A 27,529-nucleotide genomic window follows, 5' to 3' on the forward strand; every position below is an offset into this window, starting at 1 on the left:
GGTGTGTTCATTAGATGGGTGAAATCCTCTTTCAGTGCCTCTGTGCCTGTTTTCGTAGGCAGTTAGCCTCTGGTATGCGTGTCATTAGCGTTAGCCACGCTTCTAGGCCTCTTTTCTTTTGGAAAGAATGATAAAAAAACTAAATATATTATAAATATATATATATATATTTTTTTTATTCAACTAAGAGGTTGGCTAGTCGACTACGGCTCCTTTCGACCGATTAGTCGACTAATCGACTAATAGGGGTCAGCCCTACTATATACTATATCATACTATAGTATACTATATTATGCTAGAGCAGGGGTGGGCAATTATTTTTCCCAGGGGGCCAAATGAGCAACTGAAAATATTTTGGAGGGCCGGGCCAAAATTCCGAACTCAATTATGCATAATATATTTTATTTCTATATAAAAAGCAGTAAATGGCATTGTTTTGACCGCTGGTAAGAGTGTGTGTTATTATTTGGCAATTAAAAGGTAAGGTTAGCTTTCAAAAATATATAACCTTTAAAATTTTATTGCTAAATTGACATTACTATGGCCCATTCAACATCAATTATCTATCGTTCAGGATGTAGGAACGTTTTACTTTTTCATTCACACATTCATACAAAAATACGGTCTACTCTAGAGTATAAATATTTTTTTATCGTTTTCTGCAGTATTTCATAGAACGTGAGATATAGCCATAAATGCATATATTAGACCATCAAATGCAGTTTGATACCGATCGACGGCAGATAAAAAATTTCAACTGTACACGGTCCTAGACGTTATGACTCATCATGCGCGGATGAACGGAGGGGGGGGGGGGTCGTTTATAATTCCGTGACCGACGTTAAATGATTCATGTAGTATGGGTGATATATTGATCAGAGCAGTTTGTATCGAAAATGGTAAAGAGAAACGCTGAAACACCATGACGAAAATATGAAATATTGATCTCAAAGATGCCTTACGGCGCCATTGGCAGATTACGCATGGCGGAGAATGACGTGTTAACAAGTCATTGGCGAGCAATGGGTTAATAACGAAGGGCATTTTGAGTTTCATATACTATTGAAACAAGGATTTTCTTAGATTTCTAAAGACATCACCTTTCAGACACCATCATCTTTGTAGCTAAAATAAAGACATGTCACTGAACTGTGTAACTGTGTAAAGAAAAGTGTCCCAGTTTTGTAGCCTTTTTGACTTTACATTTAATGTTTTCAGAACTGTGCAAAAAAAAGATCATGTGTCCCATTTCACTTGTTATATTTCCACATTTTAGTGTTCTTCAGTTTTTTTTTTTACTGTGCAGAAAAAATAAAAGGATCAAGTGTCCCATTTCACTTGTTATATTCCCACATTTTAGTGTTCTTCAGTTCTTTTTTTTCATTCAGTGTGAGAAATCCAGTCTCTTTTGAGCTTTAACAAGTCCATCAAAGTCAGGTTGAATGTCTGAGGTGGAGATGCGAAGCACAGCTGACATGTTCATCAGTGAGAGAGGATCTGGATTTGGTAAACTTCATGCCTGAGAATGTCTGTTCACATATGTAGGTGGATCCAAAGAGAACCAACATCTTCTGAGCATGTCTCCCCATGTTTGGAAAGTTCTCCTCCTTGAGAGCAGAGTAGAACTCTAGCAGTGATGCTGAGTTAAAGTGCTCTTTCAGTAGTGAATCAGACTGCAGTTCAATGAGGTCAAGCTGAACATCAGTGGGTGCACTATAAACACTGCAGGTAAAGGGAGAGGAAACCAGCTGCATTTCATCCTCAACCTTTTTCAAATCTTGAAAACTCCTTGAAAATTCATCATGCAGTTCTCTCCTAACATGGATGAGTACCTGTGCCTGTGATCATCTGATGGTTTGACTTCTTTCAGGGTTTTCATGTGTTCGAGATTGTTGCTGCCTAGTTGCCTTGAAATTAATTGCAACATTGTCATGAAGGCTTTCACATGGCTATGCATTTCATGAGCAAAAATGACCTTGCCCTGCAGTTGTGTGCTCAGTAGGGATGGGTACCGTTCACATTTGAACCGATACGGTACCGGTACCTGTGAATCGATACCGGTACCCAACGGTACCTTTTTTCTGTACTTTAGTATCAAAAAATGTAATCTACCTACCTCAGTTGTGAAAAAAAAATCCAAACTTCAAATAACCACACTTTTGACCGTTTTTGGCTTGCCATTGCCCCGACTGCTTTGTTGTTGAATCAAGTCAAATCCTAGTTAAGCGTATATTGTGCGTGTGAACGTTGACATAAAAAAAAAAAAAAGGTAATTTTTTTTTTTATTATTATTATGATGTAATCTTTTGCGGGCCGGTCAGAATCATCCGCGGGCCGTACAATGCCCAGGTCTGTACTAGAGTAACTAGACTATATTATAGTAATATACAATATTATTTTATATATATACTGTTATTTTTATATATTATTATTCTATGTTAAGCTGCTATATACTGTACTATATTACTATACTCCTACTAGCCTATACTGTAATGCTATGCTATATTATCCTGTTATGATAAACTGCAATACTATACTAAATGTGCTACTGTATACTATCGACAGACAACAAATAGGGCTTTAATTCGATCTATATATTGTATTAAAAGTAGGGATGTCCCGATCCTATTTTTTTGCTCGTGATCCGATCCCGATCATGTGATTTTGAGTATCTACCGATACCGATCTTTCCCGATCCGATCCAATATATATATATATTTTCTTTATGTATTTTTATGAATTTTTTTTTATCCCAATTTCTCACATTACATTCACCCTGAATGTTGACGTTATCCAGGTGAAAAGTTAACTTCATTCAAGTGAGGCATTGCAACCGGAGTAATCTAAAAACTCTGCCTCCAACCTGCTGCTTCATGAGAGCAATGCGGCATCGTCTGTAAAAATCAGGTGACTGCAAGTTCTGCAACTAGTGGATGTCCCTCATCCTTGACATAAATCATTTGATGTATAATTAAATCAAAGGAAATGCGTTTGTTTTGGCAAAATTATTCTGCTCTGTGTGACAATAAATAAATGAATGATGATATGCAATTTAAAACCAAAACTAAGGCCTCGGTATGAGTTTAAGACGTGAACATGGTCATGTTTGTTGAATAAATATATCTATATTTTTTTAATCCTGATTTTTTATAAATTTTTTGGTCCCGATCTTCTGAAAATCACGTGATCGACCCCCGATCACGTGATCGGATCGGGACATCCTTAATTAAAAGATATGCACACCCAAGCCGCTAGAGGTCACCAAAGTGGGGCGCCGGCGGGCAAATCGTCCTTAAAACGTCCCGGGGCCGGGTTTGTGCCAGTTAAGAGGTTAAGCTCTCGTGGGCCACATAAAATGACATGGCGGGCCACATTGGCCCGCAGGCCTTGAGTTTGACACATGGGTTAGGGTCTTTACTCTTGGCTACATTTGAAAAAGAAACACAACATTGTACTTATTTGGGATAGCCGTGTCGGAGATAAAATGACGGTTTGGCAACATGAAGCGAGGCTAAGCGTCGGAAACTTACATTTTCAGACAGAAAGGGTCTGGTCTGCAGGGAGTTTCTTGCGCTTCTGAATGGTTTCCAGCTACGTTAGCTGCTGCGGCAAAACATTTCCTCTTGGCATTCGTTGCACGTATGAACTCGGCATACCGTTTCAATGATGAATCTGCAAGTGGTGTTGAAGTTTCCAGTGTTGCTGCCCTGCCTAGAAATACTTGCGTTGCAGATAGTACACTCGGCTGTGTCGTGTTATTCCACGAGTATACACGCGAGTCCTCTGTATTTTGTTTGTGAGTGTCTTTATTCTGTTAGCTCCGTAGCTCCACCATACAGGTCTATTATTATCCGCTCCTAGTCTACTCTGCCCCGCGTACCTGTCTGACCCCAGTACGGTGGCCTGTACTCTGTGTTGTATTAACGCACACACATTAACATAACACCACAGGCTGTTTTGCCTTTTTCCTCTGAGCTTAAAATAACTCCACACAGCTGACATGATCACGGCACGCTGCTAACAAGTTGACTCACGTTTAGCTAACGCGCTAACGTTGTTGTCATGCTACTACTGTTCACGTGATGGCATGCTTTACGGCCTGTATCGGATCGGGAAATATTTCCTGTTTTTCCGATATCCAATCCTGTGAATTTGGCCAGAATCGGACCGATACCGATACTGAGTATCGGATCGGTGCCATCCCTAGTTCCTTTTATATTATCTCAAGGTAATCTGCAGGCATTTCAAATTGAGGTACATGTGACTCAAATCCCACATATGGGAGAGACATTACGCAAATCATGTTTTAACAAATCATGTTATCAATGGCATAAAAAAACAATGAAAAACAAGTGAATTATTTTGTGTTGAAACAAACAATTTTCCCTGAGAACCTACAATAAGAAGCACACCAAAAAACAAAACACTGATATTTTGAACATTTAGTTCAACATTCCCCAAAGATATATCAAACACGAAACAAACGTTGATCAGATTATAATGCAGATGTTGCACAGTGCAATCCACTGAAAATGTGTTGTTGAAATATGTCACTGTTGATCATGAGCTGGATATATATAACCTATGGTCAAGGGATGATAAACCTACTGTAGATTCAAAGTAAATTTTAGAGATTAAAATCCTCATTTAGAGGTAGGGGATCCACCACAGCTTGCCCTGCTGCTCTTATCTACTTATACACCGGCCAGAACTGGTGGAGTGTTCTCCATGGATGGTGGTGTCAGGTCCAGCATTGCCTTTTCCATCTTTTTCCTTCTCCCTGTAACCTCTGGATGCAGCCTTCTCCCTCTCTGATAGCTCATCTGAATGGAATCTTGCCCTGTTGTTTTCTTCTCTGATAGCTGAAACAATAGTGTATAATGCGATACAGATTCTGGTGGGCAAAATTACATACAAACTTAAGTTAAAAATATTACAGAAAAGGTCATTCCTAATCCTACTAACATGACAGTTTAAAATACACCAGAGAAAGATATACTGCATGACATATCCATGACTTGGTCAGTGCTAACGTTACGCACACACACACACACACACACACACACACACACACACACACACACACACACACACACACACCCACACACACACACACGCTCCGATGGGGGAGAAAAAAACATCTGATTAACCCAATACTGGTAAAATAGAGTCCTTACCTCACATCAGATGTTCTGCAAAAAGATGAATCCAATTCCTGATCGTCATTCCAAATATTGATCGCGTTTATTGATCCAACGTTATAGTCCAAAACACATAATCAACCCTTCTCCCAGCCTCGCCAGTGAATGTGGTAACACGCCATGAAGTGCTTTGAGAAGCTAGGAAAGGGCTACATCTGCTCCTCCATCCCCATCAACCTGGACCCCCTGCAATTTGCATACCGCCCCAACAGGTCCACGGAGGACGCCATAGCCCATGTGCTGCACACAGCAGCATCACACCTGGACAAGAGGCAGGGGAACTATGTGAGAATGCTGTTCATCGACTACAGCTCAGCATTCAATACCATAGTCCCCTCCAAACTCATAGCCAAGCTCAGGGACCTGGGCTTGAACTATGACCTCTGCCAGTGGGTCTTGGACTTCCTGACGGGCAGACCCCAGGTGGTGAGAGCAGGCAAAAGCAGGCAACTGCATCCATCACTCTCAACATAGGGGCCCCCCAGGGCTGTGTTCTGAGTCCCCTCCTCAGTGTACACACATGACTGTGTGGCACAGCGGAACGACAACACAATCATCAAATTTGCTGACGACACAGTAGTGGTGGGCCTGATCTCTGCAAACGATGAGAGGGCCTACCTGGAGGAGGTCAAGGTTCTAGTTCAAGTTCAAGTTCTTTAATAGTTGTCATACAGAAGTACAGAATACTTTCATACAAAATGCTTCTTACTGTTACGCTCCAGAGACTGTGCTAGACAAGATAGTATCAAATAACATAATAACATAATATAGCATGAATTTAGAAGAAGAAAATGAGGTCACAGTGTTCGGTATAGACATATGTACAATGTTCTGAGTTACCATATAATATACAATACACAATACTATGCAGTGTACTAATGTACAGTACTATCTAGTGCAAAGCAGAAATGGGATGAGGTACAATTTTAGGTACAATTTACAGTAAGGTGTACGAGTTGTAGTGCAATCCTTCATCCATAAATATAAAGTGTGGGGAGTGGGTGCTACAGTGTGTTTGTTTAAAGTGGGTGTGTGCTATAAGTGTGTGGAGTGGGTGCTACAGTGTGTTTGTTTAAAGTGAGTGTGTGCGTGTGGATGTGTGTGCTATGTGCGTTTGGTGGTTGTTGTTGTGTGGTGTTCATTCATTGTTCGTTTAGCAGCCTGATGGCCTGGGGATAGAAGCTTCTTCTGAGTCTTTCTGTGCTCGCCTTGAGACTCCTGTATCGCTTGCCTGACGGCAGCAGTTCAAAGAGGCAGTTGTTCGGGTGACTGGAGTCTTTAATGATTTTCTTAGCCTTGCCCTTGCAACGCTTGTAGTAAATGTTCTGGAGGGTGGGGAGCCCCCCTCCAATTGTGCGTTCGGCTGAACGTGTCACTCTTTGTAGTCTGCTTTGGTCTTGTGCAGTGCTATTCCCAAACCAGGAGGTGATGTTGCCGGTCAAGATGCTCTCTATTGTACATGAGTAGAAGTTCTTAAGGATCTTCTGGCTGACTTGGAACTTCCTTAGGCGCCTGAGGAAGTAGAGGCGTTGTCGTGCCTTCTTCACAACACTGTTAATGTGTGTGGTCCATGTCAAGTCCTCGGATATGTAGGCTCCGAGGTACTTAAAGCTGTTGACTCTCTCAACCGGTGCCCCGTCGATGCGGGATGGTGTCAAGAGAACAGCCTCTCCCTGAACGTCAGCAAAACAAAGGAGATGATTGTGGACTTTAGGAGGTCGGGGGTCAGGGACTACAGCCCCCTCACTATCGACGGGGCACCGGTTGAGAGAGTGAACAGTTTTAAGTACCTCAGAGTCCACATATCCGAGGACTTGACATGGACCACACACATTGACAGTGTTGTGAAGAAGGCACGGCAATGCCTCTACTTCCTCAGGCGCCTAAGGAAGTTCCAAGTCAGTCAGATGATCCTTAAGAACTTCTACTCATGCACAATAGAGAGCATCCTGACTGGCAATATCACCTCCTGGTTTGGGAATAGCACCGCACAAGACCGTAGCAGACTACAGAGAGTGGCCCGTTCAGCCGAACGCACAATTGGAGGGGGGCTTCCCACTCTCCAGGGCATTTCTTTTTCTCCATTTATTTTGTTTGCTTTCTAATTTAAAATACAGTTTGAAACCGTCTGTACACAGTAGGCTGTGTACTAACAGAGCTAGACTCCAGTCACGAGTCACGGTGCACATGTGCAGTGGTTTGTCCACCAAAAAAGCGCCAAAAGATAGAAAAGAAACTAGCAGAGCCAGAACTGTTCAACTCCCCTGGAGCCACAGCTAGCAGAGAAGCCGGTTTACTTTCGCTTTTAAACCAGCTGCAGCCTGAGAACTGGAGTGTGAGGGGATGTAACACTAAAGATGGCGGCAACAACAAAGAATTGCTGCAAAAGAAACATACATCTGTTGTTTAAATTTTTTCTTTTTTTTTCTTTTTTACTTATAACAATTTTGATCATTATCTATATCGAGTGATATGATAACATTATCATATCGTTATCGCGATATGATTTTTTGCCATATCGCCCAGCCCTATTAATGATATTGTTTCTTCTTTGTATGGATGTCATGCCCATTTGTATGCTGATGACACAATTGTGTACTGTATTGCAGACTCTGTACAGTTGGCCTTTGAGAAATTGCAACTTTCCTTTTATGCTCTACAGGATGCCCTTATTAGTCTTAAATTGGTTCTGAATGCTAGTAAGACAAAGTTTATGTTGTTTTCAAGAGCAAGGAATATTAACTTTGATGATGTGAGGATATCTACTGTCAGTGGCTCTTGTATAGAGAGAGTCACTGAGTATAAATATCTTGGCCTGTGGCTTGACGAGAAATGAACATTTAAGTTCCATGTGGAAAATCTTGCCTCTAAACTGTGACAGAAAATTGGTTTCCTGTACAGAAACAGATCCAATTTTCCTCTATTTAGTAGAAAAAGAATTGTGGAATCAGTCTTCTTATCAGTTTTGGACTATGGTGATGTAATTTATAGGCATGCTGCAGCATCAACTCTTAAACCTCTGGATTCTGCATATCACTCAGCTCTCAGATTTATAACTGGTGACAGATATGATACTCACCATTGTGGGTTGGCCTTCTCTTGCAGAAAGGCGCAACAAACACTGGTATTTATTTATTTTTAAAGCCCTTATTGGTAAACAACCTGTTTATATCTCCTCACTGTTAGATTGGAATATGGTTGACCCTGAATTAGTTAATACATGTACAATTCCCTAAATGGAATGTCATGCTATACATCTTTAAAAAATTTTCTCATAAGATTGTACAATACTCAAAAAGAAACGTTAATTCCTAAATAGGAATGAAAAATTACAGAAATCTTAAAGTATACAAAGAGTTATGCTAAAACAAAGAACTTTATGTATATAAATCACGAATAAAATATAAATATACAGAAACTACAAATACAGGACATATATCTATCATGTAAAACACTCAGCAGTGGTCGCCCCACATGATATTCGGTCACCCAGATGATGTTTTCAAGTTCAGTCAAATATTACATGCTAACCGTTAGCTACAGAAACCAAACTAGCTAGCTCTTACCACATGTCACTATCAAATTCATCGTCAAAATATAGATTATTTAGCAGATAAAACTTATTATTCACAGTTTTGGGGCGGTCGTCCCACAAGACATCCAAAAGTGGCAACTACATTACAGCAGTTAAAAAATGCAAAACATGTTTGAAATTATGCCAAATAGGGCAAGGGATATATTTAAATAGATTTAAAGTGATTTTAAGCCAGTTGTCCAAATAGAAGTCAATGCTGGACGGCCGCCCCACATGGACTTTTGACACTTCAAATAGCAGAAAAATTACCAATAACTAAAATGTTTGGAGGAGTTATAGTGGGTATGTATATGGGGAAGGTATTAGAGATACATGTTATCTTTTTATGAATTTTGATGTATTTTTTAAGGTAAAAAATTCAGTTGGACAGAAAAGATTGGCGTCACGTCATTGACCCAGCTGTAGCTGTAGTTTATCGACTACAGTTCGGCATTTAATACAATAATCCCCTCTAAACCTCCAAAACTCACCAACCTAGGCTTCACCCCTGAGCTGTGCACCCTCATCCTGGACCTCCTGTCTTTAGAAAGTGGCGACAGGTAGTGAGGATGGGCTCCATCACCTCTGCTCCTCTGACCCTGAGCACTGGAGCTCCTCAGGGCGGTGTCCTGAGCCCCCTTATGTACTCCCTGTACACTTACGACTGTCTATCCTCTAGGGCTGTACCGAATGTAATTTTTTAACATTCAAAGCTTCGATTGAAATATTCGAACGAAGCTTCGAATGTCTATAAAAAAAAATTACTCAATTTGAATAAAGTGATTAATCTGATTAAATGAGTATTTTTCTTTTATTAAATCAACTTTCTTTAATGAATATAACTCATCAGTTAAATAATCCAATAAGGGCACGGTTGGTATGAAAGTGATGGTGACGTCTTATAGTATAATATTATAATATTAGTGTAGCCTAATCTTTAACTGCAACTGTGAAGAAAACCCCCATTGGTTTAAACAGATTGAATAGACACAAAAAAAAAAGATTACAAAAATTGAAATGTAAAAATTAAATTTTATTTTATAAAAAATTAAAAATTCGAATGTTGATTTAGAATTTGAATGTCAACATTATGATCGAAGCTTCGAAGCATTCGGTACAGCCTTACTATCCTCACACCACTCTAACCTGGTGGTCAAGTTCGCCGACGATACAACTGTGGTGGGCTTGATCACCGATGGAGACGAGTCGGCTTAGAGGAGGGAGGTCAACAACCTGGCACAGTGGAGCGGGGATAACAACTTCTCGCTCAACATCGCCAAAACAAAAGAGCTGGTGGTGGACTTCAGGAGGGGGAGGAAGACGGAGTTGGCCCCCATCACAATTGGTGGTGCTACTGTGGAGAGAGTGGGCCAGTTCAGGTTCCTCGGAGTCACTGAGGACCTGAAATGGGACACCCATGCCGATCAGGTGGTGAAGAAGGTCCAACAACGCCTCTTCCACCTGAGAAGACTAAAAAAGTTTGGCATGGGGCCTAGCATCCTGTGTGCATTTTACAGGGGCACCATTGAGATTGTCCTTACTGGCTGCATCACAGCTTGGTACGGGAACTGCGCTGCTCACAGCCGCACAGCAATACAGAGAGTTGTTAAGACAGCTCAGAACATCTGCGGCTGTGAGCTCCCCTGCATACAGCACATCTACAACAGCCGGTGCATCAGCAAGGCCCGGAAGATCATAAAAGACCCCAGCCACCCCAACAACAGCTTGTTCCAACTGCTGCCTTCCGGGAGGCGTTACCGCAGCCTCAGAGCCAGGTCCAGCAGGCTCAAGGACTCATACTATCATCAAGCCATCAGACTCATGAACACTATCTAGCAATTATGATTTTATTGTGTGTATTTATGTATTTAGTATTTTAAGTATTTTTAAGTACTTTACGTACATTTTATTCATTATTTATTCCAAGCCCACTGCATACAAGACCACCGAGATCCTGTTGCCCCGCCATTGTTCCATTAAACCCCTGTCGTGTGCAGTTACTGCTATCTAGAATGCTGGCTAAGAACAAATAACGTGGGTGAGGAAATTAATCACTGGACACATGGGAAACGGAAATTCTGCACTAATAATAACATGAATTATTCTAAAAGAGATTTCGGCAAGATTTTATTTTGTAAACTACATTTTGTGTCGTCGTTTGTAGTCAACGACATTGCATGAATTATTTAGTCACGTTAGTGTCACATGATCTCCATTAACGTGACGTCTCGTCTCGTGGTCGTCAGGGGAAAAAGCTTTGTTGACAACCATATTTATTTAGTCATCATTTTCGTTAACACTGGTGTGTACATACAGAAATAAGCTAAACATTTGAATAAAAAGCATATGAAATCACACAGCATACAAAATCATAACAATAAGACAACAAGACGAGGCAAAAAGCAAGGATAATAAATCATTAAAACACATACAACTTGATTGACAAAGGTTGGATATCAAAACCTTTGTGGTGGGATATTATTTCTTACATGCAATGGTGGAGCTTTGTAGACCAAATAACTGGTGTTGCTACTAGTAATTATTGATCACCATCGTGTGTGTGTGTGTGTGTGTGTGTGTGTGTGTGTGTGTGTGTGTGTGTGTGTGTGTGTGTGTGTGTGTGTGTGTGTGTGTGTGTGTGTGTGTGTGTGTGTGTGTGTGTGTGTGTGTGTGTGTGTGTGTGTGTGTGTGTGTAGATCTGGCAGCGTTCAGGGAGATCTTCTCGAAAGCCCAACATGTGGCCATCCTGACGGGTGCAGGGGTGAGTGCTGAGAGCGGGGTCCCCACCTTCAGAGGAGCAGGGGGCTACTGGAGGAAATGGAAAGCCCAGGTAGGCCACGCCCCCCACCGCCCACGCACATCAGAACAAAGGAAACTATAAAAGAAGGAAGGGTCATCACGTCAGAATACCAGCGCTCTATGCTCTGCTTGGTGCCAGACTTTGGTGCCAGTTCTATTGAAGCCTGTATTAAAATGCAATATATACCACCTATATACATGGAAATATACATCAACCGATATATAACATTGATTTTTTACAATGATTCTGACATCCGAAGTAATTAAACAGGGTTCGCACAAGGTCCTTGAAGTGCTTAAAGTGCTTGATTTTTTACAAAAAAAAGGTAGAGGCCTGGAATTCCTTGAAAACAGCAAGTTTTTTAACAAGGTGCTTAAAAAGTCCTTGGAATTCAAATCAACCATTTGCATTGAACGTTTTGTTCATCCATGATCAAATTGTTCAAGAAATAGCATTTCTTTTCTTTTTTTTATCTAAAGTGTAACTAATTGTCGGAAATCCATAAATATTGGATCAGATTCCCCCCCCCCCACACTTGGCACCGATGTGCGTTCACGTGCTACACAGTGACGTGATGACCCTTCTATAGTTTCCTTGATCAGAATCAGGAACACTTATTTATTCATGCAGGAAGTAATCTTTTTTCAACAGACACACATAGTACAACAACAATGTGCACAGTACATAGAGACAACAAGAAGATGGTTATAGACATGAGACTTAGTACTACCTGCTTATATTGAACATGATACATATAGTATACTATACTCTATCTCTATATCAGTATTTTACAGTATGGCTGTGGATGGAGGTGTAGTGAATGTATTAGTGCATTAGATAAAGTAAGATAATCCTTTGCTTGGCAGACTAACACTAGCACAGCCGACAAGGGGTCAAATGACCCCTAGGCATTTTCAATAAATGTATCCTCGTCACTCGGTTGAGCTCCAGCTCTGTCACTCAATGACTTTTCCTAAAAGTACCCATTTTATCTGGCACGGTTTCTGAGATTTCAAAATGACTTCAGGAAAATTTTATTAGAACGTTATTCCACATATATATGGAATATATATGTGGAAAGTCACAGCACTTTGCGAGCGTCTAGCGCAGGGGTGGCCAACCCATGGCTCGCGAGCTGCATGTGGCTCTTCCATCCAAAAAAAAAAAAAAAAAAAAATTATAATATTCTTTTTAATTAGTGTGGGTGACCTGGCGAAGCCAGGTTGCCACCCACACTATAGTAATCTATACTCTTTTTATTTCTTTATTCTTTATTCCGCCGATTTTGCAAACACAACTCCTGCCAGAGCGTTCTCGCCCCATACACGTGAAATGTATCAAAACGACCGGCTTGCTCCAAGTCACAGCGCTATTGCTTTTCGGAATGTTTCTACGAATGGCTACGAATTGACTTTAAACGGGAACATTTCGGTCCCATTGGAAATGCATTGCAAGTTAGAGTGGTGGAGGTGAAATAATTTTTTTTCCACCACCTTGGGTAAATTGATCTCAATGATCTCAATGATGATCAGTGATCAGTGATTTCAATTTTGGACGTAGAAAAAAAAACACATCAAAACGATGACACGGCTGTCGGCTCGCTCACAAACGTCGCACTCCCCCGATCCTTAGACCACGCCCCATTAGGCCACACCCCCTTAGTCCAGAACAGTTTAAAAAACTGAAAAGTCAGAAAAAAATTTTTAACTCGGAAAAGTCCGAAAACAATTTTAAACTCTGAAAAGTCAGAAAAAAATTTAAAACTCGGAAAAGTCCCAACATTTTTCCAAACTTCTTTTTTTTGTTTGTCATAGAGACTCGCGAGAGACCCTCTCCCGTTGGCCGGCGGTGCACAGGCGTCACCCACACTTTCACAATTTCCCCCGCGCGGAATTGTCTAGTTATTATTATTGTATATATTTTTTTGTCACTCAAACCTGTGGTAAACCTCATATTTTTATATTAAGAGGTAATTATATAGTTTACACTGTTTATTTTTCTCATATTTCTCATATAAGCTGTGGGGTCATCTGACCCCTTCCGGCGGGAATCAGTGACATTTTCTCCATGGCGGTTCTAGTGTTAAGATTACAATAAATATATATATACTGTGATATTAAGATAAGGTAAAAAGGTAAAGGTAAGAAGTATGGATGAGAAAATATAGTCCAGTGTATCATGAGGTAGCTATAGTCTACTTAATATAACACAGTGTATCATGAGGTAGCTATAGTCTACTTAATATAACACAGTTTATCATGAGGTAGCTATAGTCTACTTAATATAACACAGTTTATCATGAGGTAGCTATAGTCTACTTAATATAAACAGTATCATGAGGTAGCTATAGTCTACTTAATATAACACAGTTTATCATGAGGTAGCTATAGTCTACTTAATATAACACAGTGTATCATGAGGTAGCTATAGTCTACTTAATATAACACAGTTTATCATGAGGTAGCTATAGTCTACTTAATATAACAGTTTATCATGAGGTAGCTATAGTCTACTTAATATAACAGTTTATCATGAGGTAGCTATAGTCTACTTAATATAACACAGTTTATCATGAGGTAGCTATAGTCTACTTAATATAACACAGTTTATCATGAGGTAGCTATAGTCTACTTAATATAACACAGTTTATCATGAGGTAGCTATTTTCTACTTAATATAACACAGTGTATCATGAGGTAGAGTTAGTGGCATGTTGTACAAAATCCTTAAAAGTGGTTTAGGTTTTAAGACTATGTATAATATTACAGGAATATGTAAACATCACTTAATAACAAAAGGTAATAACAAAAGGCAGCGTACTGTAACATAACCAGTAGGGGTGTGGACATTTCTCGATTCTAAGATGCATCGCGATGCAGACGTGGACGATTCAGCATCGATGCAGTGACGGAACATAATAATTAATATTATAATAATTGTTTTACTCTCTTGCTAGCTTTTATGTTCTTTTACAATGTAGCCCTTTGGGATTTGCTCCACAACTATAAAGCGCCCTACAAATCAAATATATTATTATTATTATTATTATTATTATTATTATTAATAATAATTATTATTATTATTATTATTATTATTATTATTATTATTATTATTATTATTATTATTATTATTATTGTATTATTAAAGCTAGTGCTCTGGCCATGCATCCACTCAACTCATAGAAAATACAGCATCAGGCTATTCTAAAAGTATTGATACTAATAAAAAGAGTGTTGAACCATTTTTAACAGCTGGGTATCGAGATACCTTTCTAGTGTCTATCATGCAACACTAGTAAAGACATTTATTTTGACATTCTGATTTAAGAACTTTCTAAATAAAAGTTAATTTATTTGACTGCTTGTATTATTTGATGAAAAAGTATCCATGTGCAGTAATATAGATTATAAAATTGAGGATGTAATATATTATTGACCTGCATCGAGATGCATCGTAGAATTGAATCGTAATCTAATCGTGAGGCCAGTGAAGATTCACAGCTCTAATAACCAGGCAGGATGCAGACACCGACTCTATCCATGTGGTGCAGCATAGAGGCACAAACCTATCTCTCCATCTCTCTCGTTCCGTCCCTTCCACCGACCAACCCCACCCACCCACCCCCTGGCTGGATCAGGAGCTGGCCACCCCAGAGGCGTTCTCCAGGAACCCGTCGCGGGTCTGGGAGTTCTACCACTACCGGCGAGAGGTCATGCTCACCAAGGAGCCTAACCCCGCCCACCTGGCCATCGCAGAGTGCCAAAAGCGGCTCAGCAGGCAGGGTCGCAAGGTCACCGTCATCACGCAGAACATCGATGAGCTCCACCGCCGCGCCGGCTCTTGCAATGTGCTGGAGATCCATGGTGAGCGAGATGTTACCTTGTAGGTCCTCTGTCGTCTGTAGGGAGGTCAGACCCAACGGGAGCTCCGCCCACTGCTACTCAGAAGGACATTTTGACCCCCAAAGAATTTTAGCCACTATCCTCACAAAAGGCCAAAGTCCCAAACCATACTTTCAATTGGTAGAACAAACCAACCACTGAAATTGTAGCCAGCCCCCTGTGCGCACACGATGACGTTTGTCGGTTGATGATTGGTTGGAGAAATGCCTGTCAAAATGGTGTCTGTGTTTTTCATTCAAACGGCTACTCCACTTAAATAGGAGTTTTATTTTATTAATTTTTAGCATTTTATTGCTTTATTGGACTATCTATCTATCTATCTATCTATCTATCTATCTATCTATCTATCTATCTATCTATCTATCTATCTATCTATCTATCTATCTATCTATCTATCTATCTATCTATCTATCTATCTATCTATCTATCTATCTATCTATCTATCTATCTGTCTGTCTGTCTGTCTGTCTGTCTGTCTGTCTGTCTGTCTGTCTGTCTGTCTGTCTGTCTGTCTGTCTGTCTGTCTGTCTGTCTGTCTGTCTGTCTGTCTGTCTGTCTGTCTGTCTGTCTGTCTGTCTGTCTGTCTGTCTGTCTGTCTGTCTGTCTGTCTGTCTGTCTGTCTGTCTGTCTGTCTGTCTGTCTGTCTGTCTGTCTGTCTGTCTGTCTGTCTGTCTGTCTGTCTGTCTGTCTGTCTGTCTGTCTGTCTGTCTGTCTGTCTGTCTGTCTGTCTGTCTGTCTGTCTGTCTGTCTGTCTGTCTGTCTGTCTGTCTGTCTGTCTGTCTGTCTGTCTGTCTGTCTGTCTGTCTGTCTGTCTGTCTGTCTGTCTGTCTGTCTGTCTGTCTGTCTGTCTGTCTGTCTGTCTGTCTGTCTGTCTGTCTGTCTGTCTGTCTGTCTGTCTGTCTGTCTTTTTTATTGTTATTGTTTTTTTTTTTTTTTTTCCCTTTCTCTCCCTGCTGTTCTTCTTGTTATCCCAGGAAGCCTGTTTAAAACACGCTGTATGAGCTGTGGCCAGGAGGGAGCCAATCACAGCAGTCCTATCTGTGCTGCCCTGGAGGGCAGAGGGTAAGGGGGATAAACACTCTCTGTCACCGCGTGGAAACCTTTTGCGACGGGACATGAATATGGATGAGAGGATTGTGAAACTGAACGCTACTTCAGATGAAGTTTTTAGAAGGGTGATCCATGCTCCCCACAACCTCAGAAAGGGTGCCGTCTCGCATAATGAAAACAGCAGAGGGTAGGAAATTGAGTGCGTTGACATGCATATTAGTGGATCGGATCCTTGTTAACCCTTTCACTGCCACACTACCAAACATTACCCCTTTCACTGCGACAACACAGAAGGTTAACCCTTTCACTGCCACGCGACAAAGGGTTAATATCCAGGTCATAGACAGGGTAACATATTAATATGCATTTTCATATCCCCCGATACCAACAACCTACCGCGTTAACCATGTAAACAAATGGAAGTCGTACGCTCGGTAAAGGAGATGAGGCGTTTGCATGCCTCATTATCCAAGCTAATCTCAGCATATATCCCAGCTATCATATTCTGGTTTCCCGTATATATGAACTCAATCCTGCCTGCTGTAAATAGGACACGCACGCAGACTCATAGACGGAATACTCAAGTATCCTGAATAAAAAATACTGAAATAGTCATTTAAACGCAGCCATTAATGTGAGCTCAGGGCAAAAGATCGAAGGGAATGGATATCCGTACACTGGATCACTCGATACTCTCAATACTTTAATGACAAAAAAGCAAAAGCTTTATTTGAGTCGTTTGGGTATTGGAAGCAGTAAATCCAGTGTGTGGATAATACAGGGTTCACACAAGGTCCTTGAAGTGCTTAAAGTGCTAGATTTTTTACCAAATAAATTCAAGGCCTGGAATTCCTTGAAAACAGCCCATTTTTTAACAAGGTGCTCAAAAAGTCATTGAAATTCAAATCAACCATTCTCATTGAATGTTTTGTTCATCCATGATCAAATTGTTCTGAAATCAAGAAATCGTTTTTGTTGTTCTGTTTTAATCAAATCTGACGAGTCGCGGTCTCGCGCGCTCCAACTGCTTTTCCTCATTTCTTCGCGTGTGATGCTCTAGCTGGCAAGCAGGCCAAGAAGATGCTTAAAAAGACAGCATTTAAAAGTTAATTGTATCCTTTGAGTGACATCCTTGAAATTTTAAAATAGTGCTTGGAAAAGTACTTAAAAGTCCTTGAATTTCAGTGGGAACCCTGATAATATCCATTTCCTTCCATCTTCATGTGTACTTGTATCCTGCACCTGTGGCCTAAAGACAGGTTGGATGTACAGTTGTGCACACAGCTACTGTACTGAGCTCAGGGAAAAAACCATGCCCTACATCAGGGGTGGCCAACCAGTCAGAGACTAAGAGCCACAAAAATTACTGTGGTACCACAAAGAGCCACACCATCCATTTAAAAAAAGAATGTTTATTTAAAAAATGTTAAGCACATCAGCCTCACAATGCTATTTGATAGTTAATGTGTTTATATGTCCCACCCTCTGGCCTCTGAAGTTGCTAATTTACTTCTTTTTTTTTACTTGCTAATTTACTTTTCTATTTCTCTTATTTTTTAGGATTATCTCCCACAAACCTGAACGTTATTGCCATAAAAGTTTCTCTACCTTTCTGTGAACGTCTTGCAAAAAACGGTGTTGCAATATGATGAAAAATGGTGGAGAAATTTACATTATAAAAAAGATGGCAGAATTCAGTACTGTATCTACAAAACCTTCTGTTTAATCATCTTCCCTTTATTCATTTGCTTAGATTTTTCAGGTCTGGTCAATTTTAGCATGGTGTTATTCACAGTCAAAGTAAAAAAATGTTTTACATAGAATTGATATTCTCCTTTGGTTCATTACAATTTACTCAAGCCTAGTAACAGACACACTATTTCTGACACTGATCCATTATGTCCCTAGATTCAGATACCAAGAACATGCAAATGGACCATTTAAAAAAAATGTGTAAATGTTTATTCTATGTCCTTATGGAATGAGTGACATAAAAAAATAAAAATAAAAATGTATTATACTTTTTTTTGGATAGAAGAGCCGCACATTGACGGGCAAAGAGCCGCATGCGGCTCGCGAGCCGCGGGTTGGCCACCCCTGCCCTACATTGTTCATTAAAGTGCCCCTGAAATAAATATTTCAGATGCAAAGAATGCCCTCAAGAATACCAACAGTGTTGTTTTTCGGTTTTGATGAAATTGTACCAGAGACACTGTAAAATGCAGCAGCCGTTTGTAAGCTGTAAGAAACGCAAATAGTCAAAACAAACAGGCGGAATTATCTATCAGAAATGTAAAACTCATGATCACCCGAGTTAGATTGTATTTACCGCTCAATGCAATGCATTCTCAGCGAGGTGAGGTGAATGATGTGAATGAGGTGAAATGAGGTTGAATGAGGTGAAGGAGATTAAGTGAATGAGGTGAATGAGGTGAAGTGAATGAGGTATGAGGTGAATGAGGTATGAGGTGAATGAGGTATGAGGTGAATGAGGAATGAGGTGAAGTGAATGAGATGAGGTTAAGTGAATGAGGTATGAGGTGAAGTGAATGAGATGAAGTGAATGAGGTGAAGTGAATGAGGTGAAGTGAATGAGGTGAAGTGAATGAGGTATGAGGTGAAGTGAATGAGTTATGAGGTGAAGTGAATGAGGTACGAGGTGAAGTGAATGAGGTACAGTATGAGGTGAATGAGGTATGAGGTGAATGAGGTGAAGTGAATGAGGTACAGTATGAGGTGAATGAGGTACAGTATGAGGTGAATGAGGTATGAGGTGAATGAGGTGAAGTGAATGAGGTACAGTATGAGGTGAATGAGGTATGAGGTGAAGTGAATGAGGTACAGTATGAGGTGAATGAGGTATGAGGTGAATGAGGTGAAGTGAATGAGGTACAGTATGAGGTGAATGAGGTATGAGGTGAATGAGGTGAAGTGAATGAGGTACAGTATGAGGTGAATGAGGTATGAGGTGAATGAGGTGAAGTGAATGAGGTATGAGGTGAATGAGGTGAAGTGAATGAGGTATGAGGTGAAGTGAATGAGTTATGAGGTGAGGTGAATGAGGTGAAGTGAATGAGGTATGAGGTGAATGAGGTGAAGTGAATGAGGTATGAGGTGAAGTGAATGAGTTATGAGGTGAGGTGAATGAGGTGAAGTGAATGAGGTACGAGGTGAAGTGAATGAGGTACGAGGTGAAGTGAATGAGGTACAGTATGAGGTGAATGAGGTATGAGGTGAATGAGGTGAAGTGAATGAGATATGAGGTGAATTCCTAAGCTTATCTCACCGTCTCCTCAGCGCTCCAGACCCTGACACCAGCGACGCCTCCATCCCCGTGGAGAACCTCCCCAGGTGAGACGCAGTCATTCTGTTCTCCATAACCTCCCCAGGTGAGACGCAGTCATTCTGTTCTCCATAACCTCCCCAGGTGAGACGCAGTCATTCTGCCATACGGGTCAATCTGTTCTCCATAACCTCCCCAGGTGAGACGCAGTCATTCTGCCGTACGGGTCAATCTGTTCTCCATTGGGGAAGAACACTGACCAGAAAGCACAAATCAATGTGGTTATTATAGTGGGCTATAAGGAGCAAGAGAAGAAAAAAATAAAGGGCGGGATCCACAAAGAATGGATTGCACGGTGCTAATTGCACCCTTACTTACACTTCATTATGAATTGAATATGGGGGACCCTGATGTAAACAAGACGAAAGTCTTTCTCTGGTCTGCATCCCCTTAACAATTGTGTGTATTGAGCCGTACTGTATTGTACCCATTCTGCAATCTGTTAATACGATTTTCAATCAATCAATCACTTGTGCAGATGTGAAGACTGTCACGGTCTCCTCAGACCAGCTGTGGTGTGGTTTGGAGAGACTCTGGACTCAGACATCCTGACCCAGGTAGAGAAAGAGCTGGACCAGTGTGACCTCTGTCTTGTGGTAAGTGTGTGTGTGTGTGTGTGTGTGTGTGTGTGTGTGTGTGTGTGTTTTCATGTTCAACATTAACAACCCTTTCACTGCCACACGACAGAAAGTTAACCCTTTACTATCACACAACCGACGGTCGCCGGTTAACCGGCTGCTGTGTGGCAGTGAAAGGGTTAACTTTCTGTGTATTGTCGCACTGAAAGGGTTAAACTACTATGCAACCTGTTTTTAATACAGGAACTTACAGCAAATTATTGCAATTATTTTTGCCAGGCCCCCCTCTGGACCGCCCCCTAGTTGAGCCCGGATTAGTTAGTGTCTTTCAACAGGATCTCAATTTATGTATATTGCTATATTTGATATATTATATTATTATATTGATATATATTATATTTGTATTATTGATATAAAAGTCTTTGTATGCAGACTGTCACAGGAATCAATACTACTAATAAGCATTTAGTACGACCATTTATTAATCAGAACGATGCTGAGAAGCTAATTCATGCATTCATATCTAGCCGGTTAGACTACTGTAATGCACTTTTCACAGGTCTCCCTAAGAAAACCACAGAGAGGCTTCAGCTAATCCAAAACTCCGCAGCCCGACTGCTAACTAGAACCAAAAGGAGAGAGCACATTAGTCCAGTCTTAGCTGCTTTACACTGGCTTCCTGTAACATTTAGAATTGACTTTAAGGTCCTTCTCCTTACATACAAAGCTCTAAATGGACAGGGACCTAGCTACATCACCAACACTCTAATAAATTACACGCCAGCAAGAACACTGCGATCATCAGCTGCTGGACTACTAGAGGCTCCCAGAAACAGTCAAAAGAGGATCGGTAATGCAGCCTTTATCAACTATGCCCCAAAACTGTGGAACAAACTACCCCAAAACATCAGGGAAGCCAACTCGCTAGACATCTTCAAAAGACAGCTTAAAACCTATCTCTTTGCTCAGGCATTTCAATGACTTACCTGCACTATTCTTACCCTGCCTACTTTTCTATGCTAATTTTATCTTATTTTACACTGCCTATCAAATTCATGTGTCGGTTATCACACTTTTTACTTCTTACTGATGACTATTTTTAAACTGAATCATTTTAAACTATTTTTCACACTTTTTACTGTAACCTTGCTATTTACATTTTTTACTGTTGTTGTATGTCCGTTCTACTTTATAATTTTTAGACTATTTTTAAACTTAATCTTTTTAAACTACTTTATTATTTGTATTACTGAATAGAGAGCCTATTAGGATGCTAGATCCTAATGTGAAACACTGTGATTTACCATACCCTGCTATGCTCACCCATGCCTGTATTTTTACTGTTATGAAGCACTTTGAACTGCAACCTCTGTATGAAAAGTGCTATACAAATAAAGTTATTATTATTATTATTATTATTATTATTATTATTATTTAGGAAATAATCACTGATCATTTCAAAATGTTGTGTCATCCTTGAGAATCGATGCACTTCTTGTAGACTCATTTTGTAGAATGAACAGCCACTCTGTCCTGTGCTGCAGGTTGAATGAACAGCCACTCTGTCCTGTAGGTTGAATGAACAGCCACTCTTTCCCGTGCTGCAGGTTGAATGAACAGCCACTCTGTCCTGTGCTGCAGGTTGAATGAACAGCCACCCTGTCCCGTGCTGCAGGTTGAATGAACAGCCACTCTGTCCTGTGCTGCAGGTTGAATGAACAGCCACTCTGTCCTGTGCTGCAGGTTGAATGAACAGCCACTCTGTCCTGTGCTGCAGGTTGAATGAACAGCCACTCTGTCCTGTGCTGCAGGTTGAATGAACAGCCACTCTGTCCTGTGCTGCAGGTTGAATGAACAGCCACTCTGTCCTGTGCTGCAGGTTGAATGAACAGCCACTCTGTCCTGTGCTGCAGGTTGAATGAACAGCCACTCTGTCCCGTGCTGCAGGTTGAATGAACAGCCACTCTGTCCTGTGCTGCAGGTTGAATGAACAGCCACTATGTCCTGTGTTGCAGGTTGAATGAACAGCCACCCTGTCCCGTGCTGCAGGTTGAATGAACAGCCACTCTGTCCTGTGCTGCAGGTTGAATGAACAGCCACTCTGTCCTGTGCTGCAGGTTGAATGAACAGCCACTCTGTCCTGTGCTGCAGGTTGAATGAACAGCCACTCTGTCCTGTGCTGCAGGTTGAATGAACAGCCACTCTGTCCTGTGCTGCAGGTTGAATGAACAGCCACTCTGTCCTGTGCTGCAGGTTGAATGAACAGCCACTCTGTCCCGTGCTGCAGGTTGAATGAACAGCCACTCTGTCCTGTGCTGCAGGTTGAATGAACAGCCACTATGTCCTGTGTTGCAGGTTGAATGAACAGCCACTCTGTCCTGTGCTGCAGGTTGAATGAACAGCCACTCTGTCCTGTGTTGCAGGTCGGCACGTCCTCCATCGTGTATCCAGCAGCCTTGTTCGCCCCCCAGGTGGCGGCGAGAGGAATCCCTGTGGCCGAGTTCAACATGGAGGATACGCCAGCTACCATGGGATTTAAGTGAGTCTCACACACACACACACACACACACACACACACACACACACACACACACACACACACACACACACACACACACACACACACACGCACACACACTAGGGCTGAGCCCAAACGTTCGAACGTTCAGACCTTTGTTCATTACGTTGGCATTCGAATTCTAAATCAACATTTGAATAAAAAAAAATTATATATACGTATATATGTACTTCGTTACAATACTTAAGTGTTTTTGTGGATTTGTACTTTACTCAAGTATTATTAGGTTTGTATACTTGTAAGGGCGGCTACGTGGCGTAGTGGGCAAGGCGCTCGCCACGAATGCGGAGACGCTGGGCTCGCCTGTTCGAGCCCAGCGCTCCACATTGCTTTCAGTTTAGCTGGTCGTTCATACTAATACACATTGGCCGTATTAGGGGGTGGGAAACTGATGGGTGGGGATCGGGCGTTGTGGACAGCGACTCCTACAGGTCGGTTGGTGCGCCTGCGCAGTAGAATCAGGAAGTGTCGGGGGCAGCGTGAGCCTCCCACGCGTTACTCCTCGCCACTGAGAGATCGAGCTGCGCAGGTGAAAAGATGCGACTGCTGTTACCTCAAGTACCGGAGGGGACTCGTGCTATGTATGACTTAGTCCACATTGCAGCCGGCTTGTGGGAGGCAGGAAACAGCGTTCGTGACAGGGGAGGGTTGAATTGGATGATACGAAATTGGGATGGGAGAAAATATATAGAAAATGGGAGAAAAAGTCGATAAAAAAAAAAAAGTTTGTATACTTGTACTTTTACTCAATTACATTTCAGAGAAAAAATACATACTTTTTACTCCTTACATTTAAAATGCAGACCTACAAAGTACAAATCTCGCAGGTCCAACCATTTTAATTAGTATATTTGTTTCTCTGGCCGAACTAACATTAACATTATTAATCCTGCGGCCGCACTTTATTTAAAAACAGCCAATCAAATCCCCATCAATGGAAAATTAACCCGCCCCTACCCATGTTGATTGGTCCTTGTGCAAGACTAGAAAGCGGGGATCTTTGATATTTAGTACTTAAGTACATTTAAAAGTAGACACCTTTTTAAACTTAAAGTGTGTTTTTAGCCAGATACTCTGACTTTTACTTGAGTATGATTTTGAGACGGTACCCATACTTTCACTTAAGTGTCATTTCTGGGTACTATTTACACCCCTGGCAGCGATCTCTTATACAACGTGAGTACGTGACAGTGCACAACAACCTGAAACCTTGTGTTCACGGGGCGGCGGTGGCCTAAACGTTAGAGAAGCGGTGACCGCAAGGTCGGCGGTTCGATTCCCCCGGACCGGCAGGAAGAAAATCGGGGCAGGGAAGTGAATGAATAACTCTCCCGTTTCCCTCAATACCAAACGCTGAAGTGCCCTTGAGCAAGGCACTCAACCCCCCGACTGCTCCAGTGGAGTTACTCAGTGGCCAACAGTGTCAAGACTGGTTGTACTAGGCGGCTACCCTGATCCTACCCTGGTAAATAAAGGATCAAATAAAATCCAAAAACGTAAATCATGAATAATCATACATGAAAGGGAGTAAATCATGAATAATCAGACATAAAAGGGAGTAAATCATGATTAATCAGACATAAAAGGGAGTAAATCATGAATAATCAGACATAAAAGGAAAAAACAATACTCGACAGTGACCCCTATGTTTTTCATTTATTAATTTTGTATTACTTATTACTATAATTGGACTATAATGTGGTGTGGTCCCCAGGATATGAAACATATTCTACAGCAGGGAGACATTGGATGTAAAAGGCCTCTGCTGGACGCCAATCATAAACATAATAGTATTCCAGAGCTGGCTGTGTCTTCTGATTAGTCATTTGCCAAACTAATGTCTAATAATCCCACGAGGACATGCGTCTCACTGTCGGAAGACGAGAGCAAGTACGGAGATGTTGCTCCCTATCAGACACATGACATCATTTAACTTATTGGCGTTTGGCCCTAAACTCACACACACACACACCCGCGCACACACACACACACACCCACGCACACACACACACACACACACACGCACACGCACACACCGGTTGGTTCAGGGCCCTATGGTACCTGGTTCAACTAAGTCGATCAAAAGTCCCATTATCCAGATTCAATTAACCTGATGTTTGAATCCGGGATTTCCCTGTTCCTCGAACGCTGATTCAGTCTTGTTCATTCGAACCAGACTTGATACTCAGGATAAGTGCGCGCGGCCGCTTCAGTTGAAAAGACAGCAGGTGTCGATCGCAGAAATACTGATTTTCTAACGGCATTGATTGATTGATTGATTTAAAACTTTATTAACAAGATTGCAGAACGGGTACAATACAGTACGGCTCAATAGCCTCGCCGACAAGGTAAATGCATAATCTATAGGCACATTTTAAGTCCCTCATTACCCCAATCAATCAGATTATATTTATTTAAAAGTGACTGCTGGCAATAGGCTTAATGGAATGAATAATCGAATGAGGTCTTGCTAGCGAAAATAATTATTTCAACTCTTTCAGAATAAGTATACAAAAACAAGCCCAAAGATAAAGAGTATATCTAATTGATACGAATTAATAGATACTTATCTGTACTGTATGCGCTTAGGTATCATGTAATATAATAAATACATCGTTCCTAAAGTTTTCAGGCCGCGACCCCCGAAATAACGGTGTCAGAGAGCCGTGACCCCCACTATTATATAGAGGTGGTTGAAACATGCAAACGTTCACACGCACACATATGCAATGGAGGCTTTTAACACGCACAATAACTACACAAAATAACACAATAATCAAACAACCATAAAATGAATACATATAGCGTGTTTCATTTAGAAGGCTATAATGTTCAACTCACCTAATGAGATGGATGGGCATAGTCTGGGTTTAATTTTGGAGACAGCGACTCGGAGATCATCCTCCACATTCATTCAGACGTGATCTGTACTTATTTTTTATATAAGTCAGTGCAGATGTTTTTTTTCCGAATAGGTAGGCTGTATAGCTGTGCCGTGTATTCCCCCTCAATTGATGGGCAGCGAACTGGGACGCATTCTCCATCAGAAACAAGCGCGCCTCATCCCGCAGCTCAAACAGGTGTCGTGCAGTATAGGAAATCCATAGGCTGAATATGATTTATTATCAGAATTTTAGGTCTATTATTTTACATTTCAAAAGCATTTATTTTACCAGTTTAATGTATTTTAATTGTTTTTACATTACATACATTCTGGAAATCATCTTGCGAAAACATTATTCAGAATGGTATAATGGGATCAAAGAGCACCTACGGGAGGCTGCAATTCGAAACTGGCCCCCGTAAATGTCCAAACACCCCCTCCCAATGTACAGTTTCCTCCCCCTCGTATATATATTTTCTGTTAGGATCTCTGTTTAACAGTACTGTATATTTGCATATCTTGTATGTCACAAATGTAACAGTACTGTATATCTGTATGTCATGTATGTCATAAATGTCATGATATATCTGTATATCTGTATGTCATAAATGTCATTATGAATTGAAAATGGGGGACCCTGATGTAAACAAGACGAAAGTCTTTCTCTGGGTCTGCATCCCCTTAACAATTGTGTTTATTGAGCCGTACTGTATTGTACCCCATTCTGCATCTGTTAATAAAGTTTCCAATCAATCAATCAATCTCTGAGGAAGGGAGCTGCTATTTTGTTCCGAGGGAGTGGCCAGCTTATATCCAGCTAACTCAACTAAACCTGCTCTGGAGCAGGTTCAAACTTTTCGATCTGTTGCCATAGCGACTTAGAAAATCTGACGTCGGGGAACGGAAATGTCTGGCTTAAGTCAAGCTATGCTGAACATTATCCGGCTAACTCAGTTAGGCAGGTACGGGGAATAGGGCCCAGTTGGTGCAGTTCATTGCCTCACGTTTACACCCTGAAGGCCTCACTGACCTCCGCTTCTGTCCTTATTTGTGTTTGTGTGTATTTTCAGGTTCCACTTCCATGGTCCTTGTGGAACGACCCTGCCACCGGCTCTGGAACGCCACGAGGCCGAGGCCAACTGAGGGAGAGGGAGAGGGAGAGAGAGAGAGAGGGGGGAGAGAGAGAGAGAGGGGGGGGGAGAGAGGGGGGGGGGGGGAGAGAGGGGAGGGGGAGAGAGAGAGAGGGGGGGGGGAGAGAGGGGGGGGGAGAGATAGAGAGAGAGAGACTGTGCACCCACTGCACACAAGAAGAGGTGGAAACCGAGCTACACTTGTTAACAACCTGCCTACTATACCAAGACATCAGAGACATATACTTCCCCCAAATTGCAAACATCCAAAGAGACTTTGAAAACATGGCAAATAACGCAAAACTCCCATTCCTACTGGGTGACATACAACAATGTGCAAACACAGCAGCAAGATTTGTGAGCTGCTGTGACAAGAAAAGGACATCCAACGGAATACAACCACCATAAAGACTGTCAATCACACACAAAAATCCTTCTGTACTGTACTGATTTGATTGTTTTGTTTTGTTTGGCTTTGGCAATGTAAAC

General features: G+C 41.3%; 1 protein-coding gene across 1 annotated transcript in view; it reads left to right on the plus strand.

Moving 5' to 3' along the window:
* sirt5 (sirtuin 5) overlaps positions 1-27,086 on the plus strand; it is a 54,644-nt gene extending 27,558 nt beyond the window's left edge. The window contains exons 3-9 of the mRNA XM_084337899.1: positions 11,472-11,605; positions 15,213-15,438; positions 16,452-16,539; positions 19,825-19,878; positions 20,349-20,466; positions 22,872-22,987; positions 26,981-27,086. Coding sequence (XP_084194025.1) covers positions 11,472-11,605; positions 15,213-15,438; positions 16,452-16,539; positions 19,825-19,878; positions 20,349-20,466; positions 22,872-22,987; positions 26,981-27,053 — 809 coding nt within the window. The 3' untranslated portion in view covers positions 27,054-27,086. The remainder of the gene's footprint in view (positions 1-11,471; positions 11,606-15,212; positions 15,439-16,451; positions 16,540-19,824; positions 19,879-20,348; positions 20,467-22,871; positions 22,988-26,980) is intronic.
* Positions 27,087-27,529: the final 443 nt, after the last annotated feature.

The sequence above is a fragment of the Notolepis coatsorum genome (genome assembly GCF_963971535.1).
Source record: "Notolepis coatsorum genome assembly, chromosome: 2".
Classification (NCBI taxonomy): Eukaryota; Metazoa; Chordata; class Actinopteri; order Aulopiformes; family Paralepididae; genus Notolepis; species Notolepis coatsorum.